General features: G+C 41.5%; 1 protein-coding gene across 5 annotated transcripts in view; it reads right to left on the bottom strand.

Moving 5' to 3' along the window:
* Nucleotides 1–11085: 11085 nt before the first annotated feature.
* The window catches only part of USP33 (ubiquitin specific peptidase 33), a 34092-nt gene continuing 32028 nt past the window's right edge, over nucleotides 11086–13149 (bottom strand). For all 5 annotated transcript variants that reach the window (XM_027649124.1, XM_027649126.1, XM_027649127.1 and 2 more), the window contains exon 24: nucleotides 11086–12284. In XM_027649124.1, coding sequence (XP_027504925.1) covers nucleotides 12127–12284 — 158 coding nt within the window. In that variant the 3' untranslated portion in view covers nucleotides 11086–12126. The remainder of the gene's footprint in view (nucleotides 12285–13149) is intronic.

Genomic DNA, 13149 nt, shown 5'->3' with positions numbered 1-13149 from the left:
TCCCCTCCCCCCCGCGCTGCGGCGGCGCCCGCGCGCGGCAGCGCCCCCTGCCGGCGGAGCGCGGCGCGGCCGGGGCAGGTGCCTGGCGGGGAGCCCTCAGCGGGAGCGGGAGCGGCAACGGGGCGGCTCTGGGAGCTCAGGGGCGGCTCTGGGAGCTCCAGAGCGGCTGTGCTGGGCAGGGCACGGGCAGCGCGGCTCGGCGGGGCAGCTCCGGCCCCCAGTGCCGCTCCTGTGCCCCCAGAGCGGGCCTGTTCCGTTCGCAGCTCCGGGGCGATGCCCGGCGCTCTCTCCCGCCGTGGCTCAGGCGCTGCCTCGGGAGCGGGCTCCGTGAGGCACTCCAGCCCTCTGGGTTACGGGTAGAACGGAACCGGTGGCGCTCTCAGATTGATTTGGTGCTGCCTGGTTCTCACCGGTGTGCGATCACCAAGTTACTCCTCACCACCTCCTCTCCCACAGAGGAAATGCTGTGTATCTCTGACTGTCCTTAACTACTGGGTTTTTTTTTCCCGAATCACCACCGTTATAATGCATCTGGAAGAGCTTCGTGTGGCCAAAAAACGCAAGAGGCTCAAGTTTTCCGCTAAGCGCTAATGAAATTCAAAGAAGCTTTCCACTAGGAGCAATTAACAAAATTCCAAATTGCTAGAAGATCCTCAGCTAAAACACTTAGAATATTTTCTGTTGCCTTTAAAGCTAGTTACTGACTGTGTGGCAATTCGACCGATCGATACCTTCGTAAAGAAAGCAGATGTAATAAAATCCTAATTGCCCAAATTGCAAGTCTCGTCTCACAGACGCTCCTTCTGCAGAGTCCGCGGAAAAACCTCAGCGGCTTTTCCCACTTTTCCCAAGCGGTTCTCACTTTCCCCCCCTTTTCGTCTTGCCGACTTGGAAGTCTCCTCCCGTGGTCGGATTCGCGACGACTGAAAGCCCACGCGAGAGGGAGTTTTTTTTGTTCCCTTGACAGGCGGTGCCGCCTGTGCCGGACCGCGGGCACTCGCCACCCCTGTGGGAACACGGAACAGCTGCAGCGGCCGAGGGTGTTATTGCACTGCAGACAAGGCTGAGCGCCCTCACGCAGCACTGACGGGGTCTTCTGACGGGCTGTGGGGTTGTTTTTTTTTTTTGCAGATTCCCACGGCCCTGTAAAGGTGCGGCTGAGCAACAAGAGCTGGCGGAATCCAAGGGGCAGCGCTTTCCCCCCCCCCATCGCTGCCCCACAGTCTCTCCTCCTGCCCGCTCTGGTGCTCATCTTGATGCCTTAAGCCCCTAATGGTTTTTTTATTTTTCTAATATTTGTAAGACTTGTAAGTTTTATAAGTAGTGGAAGTAGGTTTTAAAAGCAGAAACCCTTCCCTTCTTTGTCCCTTGTCCCTTGTCCCTTTCCCTGTAGCACCCTTGTTTACACGTTCCTTAACCCTCTTACCCCATTCTATCCTCCCTATATCACCCATAGCCCCAAATCTAATAGAAATGTTTAGTCTTTTGTCAAGGCAAGGCCTAGACAGTTGACAGAACAGCATATCTGGGCCTAAACCACAGAATAGGTCAAGAATTAGGTAACTATGTACCCTTTGTGCTCTGATGATGATGATGAAGGTGATGAAGTAGGTGGTCCCAAAATGCACCCCAGATCCATTTTAAAGGGGTGGACCCCGGGGCGGTCAAGAGCAAAGGCCACAGGGTGGACACATCTGGGATTGGATGGATGATGTTATAAAATGTAACCTCTCGGGCACAGGGGCGTGTCTTGTAACATCTTCAGCCTTGGCAAATAAACCCTTTCTTATCTCACCCCTAATTAACTGCTCCGGAGATTTTTTTCAGCACCTAAATCCCACGGCAACATCTTACACACAGGGTAAACCAGCAGGGACTTCCTAAACCACCAAGAAGCTGTTCCCGTTCCCGGTGTGTTAGTTTTCAGCTACAAATTCCCTGCCCTGGCTCTCGAGGAGAGGCAGCGTGTGAGACAGGGGGAGGAGCGAACCCATCCTCCTTTGGCAGCAGGAACGTTTTGGCAACGGCGTTGAACCAGTCAAACTGTGCTGTCTAACCACACCCTGCACCAGGATTTGCCTTGAATTCACTTAAATATTACGTTCTGCCTTCTTGCCTAAGCAGCAGTAATGCCTAGTGATGGGAAGGTAACAAAGAGCAACTGTTAATGGTGTGATGTTTCTTTCAGGTAATGGTTCGTGCCAAGGAAAGGGATAATTCCACATTCCCCACCTCTGCATGCCCCCTTCTTTTCCCTGGATTTAATCCAGCCATTGTGTGTCTACAGGATAGTTCGGCTCTGTTGGCCTTGCAGAGGAAAATTAACAATAGGCAGAAAAGAAAAAAGCAGCCCATGTGTAGTAAGGACTGAGATCCAGCAGGCTTAATGAGACCTCCACCCAAGATTTACATTTAAACCTGGAGCAAGCTGCTTGCTTGGAAGCTGGCTGAGGCTCTACGTCCATTCTGATGCCCCCATTCGTGCAATCCTTCCCCAAAGTATCCTACAGCAGGATTAAATCATTCCTAAGGGTAAAAGAACATGCTCCTACTTACAGCACCGCATTGCCTTCTCCAACACATTTCCACTTCCAGTTGTCTCCCTTGCTCCTCGTACACCCTTCCCAAACTATGTATTCATACTCCTGATTCTCATGGCCTCAGCTTCCTCTGTGCTACAGCATCTACCTTGTACCAGTAACTGGTAGTTGTGTTTATTATGGGCAGCCTTGAGTATTCCTCATTTACAGGGCAATAACCAATCCTTTGGCCTCATCAATGCTGGTAGTGGGAACAAGAAATACCAACCACAAAACCCAAACCACAACAGAACCCCCCCCCCTATTCTGATCAAGGGATAATGGTGTTAGTGACCGCTTTCAGGCAAGTTATAATGAGACAAGGTGAAAAATAGTAGGTCAGCCCCCTCCCAAGTCAGTACTTTCCACAAAATCAGGAGCTGAGATGCTGTTTTATGTCCCTCCACGTCACTGAAACCTCAGCTCACGTTCATGCATGGAGAAGTGCCCAAGACTGCAAGGACCAAGGTTCCTGCTTTCAGCAGCAACATCAGTTTCTGTCTATCCAAATAAAACTGCTTCACTGCTTCTCCTGAACTTAGAGCAAATATGTTATTTACCCCTCCCCCCCCCCCAAAGATTAACAAAGGTTAGAACCCAGGGCAACTGAGAAGTTGCTCCTAAGGACACCTGGTTAGTTGTGTGGCAGCTCTGCTCTCTTCACCCCATGCCCCAGGAGCAGCACCAACGAGCTGTTCCTGCTCCTGTCCTTGGCCACAGCTCTGGAGCTACCCTGGTTCTTAAACAGGGCACACAGGACAGGGGAGATTAGAGCTGAATTCAGCCCCAGAGGCTTATCTGGTGTGGCTCAAGGGAAGCTGGCCTGGCCTGGCTGGTTGTGTGGAATCACTCCGGGGGCTGCGCAGGGAGAATTTTCCTAAAGCCAGTTTAGGGTCTGTCAGGTCAACGTCCACAGCATGGCCCAAACCCAACAAACCATCCTGGACTGGATGGGAGTTGGCTCAGCACAACATTCAGAAGTCTCTCTCTAATTATTTTACCATCTCAGTAATTTTAAATTTTTTTTAAGTTGGCACGTTGGATTTTGCATTTACGTATTTTTGAAAGGAAAAAAGAAAGCATTTGCATTCTTGTAGATAGTTACAGAAACTAAAGTCACAAAAGGAAAGGTTTTGTTGAGCCAGAAAGAAACAAACAAAAAAAAAAATTAACAGAGTTAAACCCATTTTCTGCTTGGATATGCTATGCATCCTTCCACAGAATCACTTCATGTTTTGTTATAGCTCCTCTGTTTCGCTCTCAGTTCTGCCTGCTGTATTCCCTGCACAGCCCTACACTCTGAGATTTTTTCCCCATTCATGCTACCATATATACAGAACAAATATGAGAAAGACTAGAATGCCATTAAGATTATAATCAACAAAGTGTTCTCTGTTTTACCTGAAGCAAAACGCTTAGATAAATAATTTTGGTTTGTGTCTAACCTTTAACGAAATGAAAACAATTCTGCCTGAAGACACACTCTACTGACTCACTCAGGTGTGGTTTCAGGAGCCAGTTTACATCAGAGACTACAGGCTTTTTGCCAGAACTTTTATTAAAATTTACAGTATCACCAATTTAGTAACAATATGCATGCATTTAATATTGTTTTTACTGCATGAAATACTACTTGGACAAAGACTTTACAGTAGTATGGAAGTCAGCATGTCAAAAGTAATAATAAAATATTACTAAACACATAATTGAAAAAAATATGCAATTGTGGCAAATTGCACATAATTGTATTTGGTCATCTGGGCTAATATCCACTAAAAATAAATCCACTCCAGCCACAAATTTAGAATGCCTGGTTTTTATGATTATTTTTTTTTTGTTTCTTCTGGGTGGGAACAAGGTAGGGGGAAACAAGTTTTAGCTCTTTGTTAAAGAGAATGAATCTCCAGTCACTGAGAAAGGATAAGTACATTGGACAATTCAGGAGTCTGACAACCCACCCAGATCACTGAGAGCTGATTTTGGTTACTGGAATATGTGATATTCCATGTTGAAAAAGCAAGTTGCCAATCACAAAAGCTAAACAAATTTCAGAAGTTATTAGTTTATTTGCATTTTATGCCTGTATATTTAAAACAGCAGCAATCTAATCCAAATTGGTCCAAGAGGTTGCAGTGAAGTAATGTGATACTTATTTTTAATAATTAAATTAATTAGACTATAATCAGTACCATGTATGACCACTCCTCACATATAAGGCATTCCCATTTAAATGGCTTTTTCTAATTTCAGTAGAGGCTTGAAAGCCAGGTAGACATGAAATGCTAGACTGCAGCACATTATTAAAAAAAAAATCCAGATTGGAAATTATTAAACATAAAAGCAGCACACCTTTGCTTTTCAGAATATATTCTTCTTCCTAGTTGAGTGAGGTTTTATATTTCAAAACTGAAATACTGCTATCTAAGCTATTTCAATAAACTGTATTTTTATTTGCACACTGCTGCTACTTTGAGCACATCATTATTCCAGTGCATAACATTTGACTCCAGCTTCAAGAAAACAGCAAGAACCTGGAAGTCTCTGGAACATTTCACAGATGTGAAACAGGAGTTTTGACTAAATGGGATTAGAATGGGAGCTGGAACTCCATGGGCACAGCGTTTCTTCACATCAGCACTGAGTTACCTTACTCAAGGAGTTTTACCCCTGACAGATGTTATGAACTCCTGTCCAAACACTCACTTTTATCTTTCCTTTCTCCTTTGGAAGCATCCCTTTGTTACCTGATTGAAGCACTCTTAGGTATTAGTGTTCTGCATTAATACTTTGAATTATGTATAACCTACATAAAGACCTGTCAGGTCACAGAATATCCCTGTCACTGTTTTGACTGCCTTGCATATTCCTTCAGCTTCTACAGCACAATAAAGAGCTCCACTGTTACTCCAAACTCAACAGCATCTAGTATGTTCAATGTAAACCAGAAGAACATAAATTAGCACTTCTCAAGTAAGATGTAGGTGTTCAAATAAAATAAATAGATAAATACCTGGCATATTTCTGCCATTTGTTCCTATCAGAAAAGTTGTTTAAAGACAAGCCTAGCTTGTGATTAGGGCCCTCTCATACAGGATGTGAAAGATTTAAATAAGATTTCAAACGAATTGCCATCATACAGCAGTGGGTCCCAGCACTGCTGCCAGTCTGAGAAGGGGAAGATCCCTGTTCAGGGCTCAGATCTGGAGTGGAGGGTGGGCACTTCTCAGCTTTAGGTTAAAAGTGTGACCAGGAAACTTCCCATGTTCTGGAGAAGGTTTGCAGAGCAGAAGGCCAGAAAGTGCCTCCATGATCTGTCTCTTTTTCAACATCTCCAGACAGAGCCCAGGCAGAGCAGGCTCTGCACTCGAGTGTGCAAAGCCAAGGTCACACATCAAGTTCAGATTACTCCTGACCCAGTTTAAGAGACAGATTATCTCCACTACACTGCTTGGCTGGAAAGCAAATTAATTACCCTACAAACAAATGAAGTAAGAGAGAGTACACTGCCCTTATTAAAAATTATTCAGAAGACAGCTCACTCAAAGAAGAGTTCACAGCTATAAAAAAACCCAGAGGTGGGGAGTTAGAACAGCCCTTCACAGGCCAAGGGCAGCAATAAATGTCTTATTTCTTGCTTCTACAGTTAAAGTGTAAACCTCAGTACTGGACTGAAGATTTAATTGAAAATACTGACTGAATTAAGAGTTGCCAGTTGATGAGCATTTTGGGGGGTGTGAGTGTATTTCCTTTGATACAACTGAAAAATCTCAAAGTAATCTTCTGGTCTCAAAGAGAAAAGTGTGTGTATTGGTGGGAACAAAAATGCATTCACAGCGTGTGAGCAAGGGCTGCATCTCTGATCCTCTGGGTTTGGCATTTGAACAGACACCCAGGGGAAGTGGTGGGGGGGGAAAAAAGCAATGTATCCCCATGGTAACCAGGACATCTTGTTTTAGCATGTACATTAAAAAAGCACACTGGACAGAACAAAATTAGTCATCCAGAAAAATATTCATTTCTGGGCAAAGCTACGCATGAACAATGAAAATGAAAAGCTCTTGGCAGCGTCCTGTGAGATAGGAGACAAAAATTGCTATTTTTCATTTTTGACAGCTGACAATTTCAGTTTTTTCTTACTCGTATGAATCAAATGCCTCCTCTCCTCTGCTCTCTTTATTCTTCTCAACAAAGTACTTTTAGATTTACTTTCTCCTGAGGTAAGTTATTCCCAAAATGTATCTAACTAAAGCTCTTAACGTGTAACACACTCTTTGTGAGCTCCAAGTGAGAAAGGAGGAACATATCTCGAAATGAAACCTCCTCAGGTTGATTTATATTATGAAAATACTTTGTAGATGGTGACTGCTTTATTTTTTTACCTCCCATGCTGCTGAAGAAATGACTAGTAAGAAAAATAAGCAATTTAAGATTCACTAGCATTGCATAAAGGCTTAAAAACTGCATAAATAACCAGTGTATTCCTACCATGACCACTTTGATTTTTTACTGACAGTTCATTTCGTGATGGTATTTAATTTAAATGAGCAAGTTGAGTGTCAGCTGTATCACTACCAACCCAAAAACCCCACTGGACACAGGAGTGATGTGCTGCTCACAAATGGACCTTCTTGTTCTTGCTGACACACATTTAGAGGACACAAAAGTTTTGTGGGAGAGTGAATAATAGCAGCTTTCTATGAAAACCACGACTCTGATGTTGTAAGCCATCATTTGTAATATTAAATGTGTTATAAACATGTATTTTATCTTGTCATGTGGCAACGTTCACACTGGTTTTTCTATGGAGAAACAGCCTTGTCACCTTGTTGAATGTCTTAAAGCTAGCCTGAAGCCATTCTACACTTAAGACAAGTCACATTTTAAACATATATATATATATATATATAATCACAAAACCAAGTTACACTTTCCACTGTGAGAACAGCATTTTTAATTTTTTTTTACTGCAAAAAGGCTATTTTCTAACCTGCTAAGATTTCAAAAGCAAGTTTGTTTGCAACCAGATTAATTTCTGTGAAATGTCACTGAAAAGTGATTTGTCTTTCTTTGTGACACTTCAGAAACGCAGAAAGTCTTATTTTGCTTCCTGCTATTAATTGTCAGCTCTGGATGGCTTAAGTATAGAGGGAAGCCAGAAAAGCCATCTGTTTGGAAGAATGAAAAAGCCTAGTTGTTTTACTCATTTCCTGGGCAAAATGAAGAGCTGAAAGGTTTTCAGTGAGAAAACTGCTTAGACTGCACTAAGCCAGATGTATATAGGGAATTCAAAAGGAATAAACACAACAGAATTTTCTTAGTTCAGTATAAAATAGTTGTATGGCAAATATGAAGAAAGCACTTGCCCCTTTAATCAGATGATCTATAAGTTTTCCTGTAAATTTGCCAAATCTCAGGTTTGCTTTTCCAAATAAATTTGGGTTATGAATAACAGGATAATCTATCAATCAAAAAAAAATATCAAATATTAGCACTATGTTTATAAATAAATACCTATAACACTAATTCGAAGGAAACGTTGACTTTAGTCCTTTTAGGACTAAATATATCCTTTTAGGACTAAATATATCCTTTTAGGATATATTGTGCTGGAAAAAGCCAACCACTATGTGAGTTTTGAACCTGAGAAGGAGGATTCTTAAATAATGCATTAGCATAGCACATCAAATTACACCAGACCTCACAAGGAAAAATTCAGGCCATTTGAACTTTTGCTCCACAAATGAAAACTTCTTGATCCAAATAATCCAAAAACCCTAAATAAATTCACTTCCACTGACCCAGCTGCATCCAGTGTGGCTGTTCCCCCCTGCACTCACATCTGGCAGGTTTGGAGTGCCTCCTACCCTACAGCAGTTTTTGTCAAATATGCATTAGAGAATACCTTAAAACGTGTTTTTGCTGCATTCAGGCAGCTCAACAGATGACAATAACAACAGTATTAAAATAAAATATGCAGAGTAATCAAAATGGTTCTTTGTCTAATAGGAATTAATAAGAATAGGTTTTTTGCCCTTTTTCACATCTTGATACAGCTTTCTGCACAGTGTATGAAGTCTCTAACTCACCCAGGAAACTTTCAGGCCATTACTGCCAGGAAGGTGACACCCATTACAGAGGGGTGACCCACTCACTCATTTGAGTGTCATTTATCTATTTAAAAATAAATAAATAAACAACCTTTATCAAATGTAGCTACTCAGGGTCACTATTCCAACATAAACCCAAAACCCATTACTGTAGTGCCTCCAGCCACAGTTCAATTAAGAGACTGGAGAAGCAGATTATGTGCATATTTATATTTATATAATATATGCATCCCTACACACAGGGCTAATTTAGGTGATACTTGCAGAAACAGCTTTCTGGACTCCCCAGTTTAAAGGATGAATCTGCATCACAGATTTGTCTTCAGAACTTCCTGCATTTCCTACTGTTCTAGTGACAGGAAAGGAAGAGACTTGGCCTTTAAGTCAGTAAAAGTATAACATGAGATAATTTTACAGCCACCAAGCAGGTCGGTTTTATTTGTTTTACTAAGCAGACAGACTACTTAGCTCTCACCTCTGAAACATATTACAAAACTGTCTTATTTTACTATTGAGTAATTCAGGAGTTGTTCTGCTATTCCTTTTCCCTCCCATGCCCCTGTTTAGCTACCTCACACAGGATGTGAAGCACTCTCCCCAGTGTTGGGTGTTCAGATGAACAATTAGCTGTATTACTTGCAAAAAAAAAAAAAAAATAAAATCAGAAATTTAGAGAAATCAAGCTTGGAGCTGCTAAGTCCCTGACACCCCCCATGCAGTTTTCCCCAGGAGAGAGGATTAAAGTTCCCAGGCTGAACAGCAGGCTTTTAACAGCTCATATCTGGATTTCCAGACCTACAGCAAGGACTCTGCTGGATTTTTCCCTTCTTGAAATGACAGTTTCCCCTGGCACCCAAACACATTGCTGTGTTTCCTCAACTGGAAACGAATGAACAAAGAATCCAAATAGTATGGAAAAAAATAATTTCCACAGCCCCTTCCTGAGATGCATTCTTTCTTTGCTGCGAGCCACAACAGCTTTTCACAGTAAAGACACCTCCTTTACCTATTCCCTGAATTATTGCCTTCCCTCCAGCACACACAAGCCAACCATCTGGAGTTCTCCCACACTGCCTTCCTTTAAAAGGCTACTTCTATTCCTGTGACCCAAAATCCCTTCTAGAGCTCTCAAGGAGCTAAAAGCGAGACAGTCACCCCTTTGGAACCGTCTCAAACACAAACCCATCTATTCTCCTCTGCAAACTCAGGCCCTTTTTTCGTGGCAGGGTGAAGATGCCTTTTTGTACAGTGACAGAAGCATCAAACCCTGCTGGCCTCAAGTGTCCTGTTACCGACCTGGAACATCCCAGTTTAAGATGATGTTTGACTCTGGATTCCCAGACGTGCAGGGGCAAAGACTGACAAAACTGGCAGAGTATTTCTAGATTTCTAACAGGCTTTCTGAAGCCAGCACCAGGCAAATATCCCTGCTCATCCCAGAAAAACTGCCCACTGTTATCCAGTGATTATCACACATTGGAAGTCTGGCATCTTCAGCAATCTTTTAAGCGAGGAAACAATTCCTTTTTCAAGGAATAAACTGTATTTATCATCATATAGCATTCAAAGGGGAAGAGTACAGATGAGACCTCACAACAAGCACAGCACCAAGTAGAGCAGAATAATTACCTCCTGTGCCTCACATCTGATGCTTTTGTTACTATTACCCAGAACAGGTTTTGTTTTGGTATCACTGTGTTTTAACTCTTAGTGTGATCTGCTTTAATACCCACTGGCACAGAACTGCTTCATTCCCTGACAAGCTGATGCCCCAAACATTCAATCTGATTTTCTCTTGCACATATTTTACAGGGCCAGTCTGTTCCACCACCCAGACCATTAATGAAAACACTGAATAAATTCATAAACTTGATCACCAGACAGTGCTTTAACCAAGAAAACACCTCCCAAGTTTCCAGTTAAGAACATCACGTAGCAAAAATTCTTCTGTTGTTACTTAGCTTTAGAGAATCTTAAAACAAAGCAAACTTTAGTTAAAGTTTTTCTAGTATAAATCCTAGTTTAGTTCAGTCATCCTGTTATGACAAAAAAACAGAGGTGGGAGGTTAGAACAGCTTTCCACAGGCCAAGCTCAGAAGTTACTGCTGACTGTTCAGGGCAGAGGACACTTTCTCCAGAACTGCCACAGGTGGGGTTTTTAACCAGCACAGCTTTAGGTGTTTTACAAAGTTCCAAACCACTGTGATTTTATACTGGTTATAAAATTATACAGAAGAATGTTATGTCAGTGTTTTCTTCCTTCGGAGCCAGAACTGACAACATTGTTGGCTGAACATGAAGTGGTCAAGAAATGCAGTTGGATGGGTGTGAGAGCAGCACCACAGCATCCTTTATACTTATATAACAAATGAAAAACATTTAGAAAAGCTCCCCCCACCTATTCCACAGTTCATTTTTTTTTTTATTGATTCAGTCTTGAATAATGCTGCTTATTTGGTAACAGTATCAGGCAAAACCACGAGCAAGTGCCATTCTGCATTCCAATATAATTAATTCAATAACGTTTTGCAATATATACATTTTATCCAGCTTCTGACATTAAAGGTCATCATGCCAATGAAAATTTTTAACAACACAATAAAATCCTTCAAATCCAAATGCTTATGAATGTAATTCAAGAGACCAGACAACTTAATTTTCTGGAATTTATATCACTCATGTCCATAATAATTTTACATTTCACACTTCATGCTCTCAAACGTTACCCTAGAGAAGACTAAATCTTTTTTTGCCACGTATACTATTAAAGACACTAGCCAGGTTTATAGAGTTACAGGAGACTATAATAAGATGTAAAATTTAGTAGGTAATAAGTTATGACATTTGCTGACTAAAACATTATTCAGTCTACACTAATGTTTGATCCATTCAAATACAGTAAGTATTTGGATGTTATACACTACCCATTTCATACACTTACAGTGCAAAATAAGTGACAATTTTTTTTCCTGAGCGTTTAGGAAATGAAAATCCTTTTTCTTTATCACTGATTACAGTCCATTTAAAATATACTCCTCATATACCTAGGTTTGTCAAGACTGTACAATTAAGACAGGCAAAAGTTTGTAGATATCAGAAGCCCAATCAGGAATCAGAAGGGTTACTGAACATCTCTAAAGTTTGTCCCTGTTTTTCAAGTCTAAGGATGTAACAGGATTATTTATAAATTCAGAAATTACATTTTTTTTTTCCATTGAGCAAACGTTCCAAAATGTACAAACCACATGCCTTCCAAAACAGAGAAACAGCTGCTATTTAAACAAATTGCAACACATATTTCAACTTACTATTCTGTAGTTAATGTAATGCCCAGGGAGCTGTGCCTCCAACAGACATAAGAGAATAAAACTTTTAGGAATGCATTTTGGGCATTTTGTAAGGAAGCTGGATTCCTTACAAGTTCATCTTTCTGTCAATAGCTACAGACCATGAGTTTCTAATTCAATCTTCTCCTCTGTTTGCAATATATCAGGTTCAACTGGAGGAACTGGTGGTCTGAGGATAATCTCTGGACCTCCACCATAGATTGACTGAAGAAAATTCCATGTTTCTTCAGATATTTGTCCAGAGTCTGCACCTGAAAAAATTTTAAAATTTAATTACTATTTAGAATAATTCTTTCATGATTTAAGTCCATAACAGATACAAAAAGAAAAAAAGATTATGGATTCCAATTTAAAACTGTAAGCTGCATTTGTGCTTTATCTTGCACCAACTGCCAAACCCAATTATCTATTTTGTGTTAATTTTATCATTCTTGATTCTTACAACTACCTGCTCTAAATTATACATACTTGCACAAAACACAAGTTCTATAATAAACATCTTTTCTAACTCCTATCAATGAAGCTGACAACTGGTAGCTCTTGGTACTCAGGAAACAACAATTCTTCTTATCATAAAGATATGCAGCCCCATCTATTACACAGTACAGTTCAAGGACTCAAGATTCTTGTTTCATCATTGATAGTAAAGAATAAAAGTAGGAGAACCACAGTGAAATTCTCCAAACCCCAGAGAGAAAGCATTATTATCAGGACAGTAACAGCCCCAGGAATGCTCCTGGTGTGATGGGTCAGTCCAATTTCTTCTCATTCACTGTTTAAGAGTCTTTGTTTATGATTCCATTCTTCTGAGGAACCCTGGAGGTCCATCTCCTGTCTCAAGTCAGCATCCAACAAGCATTTCTGGTTTTCTGCAGCTTTTCACAGTGGCAAAGGACAAGAGAGCAGCAGCTCATCTCCCCTCCAGGTGTTAACACAGTGATCCTGTCTGACCCAGTGGGAGTGATTTCCTCACACTAACCCAGGCAGGGAGGTCAAAGTGCTCTTCTACCAGATGGAACACTCTCTTCCTTAAGCAAAAACTTCAGCATCCTCATGGTAAAGGGAAGGAGGGAGAGAGGGGAGAGAGGGGAGAGAGGGGAGAGAGGGGAGAGAGGG

Source organism: Corapipo altera, unplaced genomic scaffold (genome assembly GCF_003945725.1).
Source record: "Corapipo altera isolate COAL_440 unplaced genomic scaffold, ASM394572v1 112, whole genome shotgun sequence".
In the NCBI taxonomy this organism is placed as follows: domain Eukaryota; kingdom Metazoa; phylum Chordata; class Aves; order Passeriformes; family Pipridae; genus Corapipo; species Corapipo altera.
This window is presented reverse-complemented; position numbering and strand designations above follow the sequence as displayed.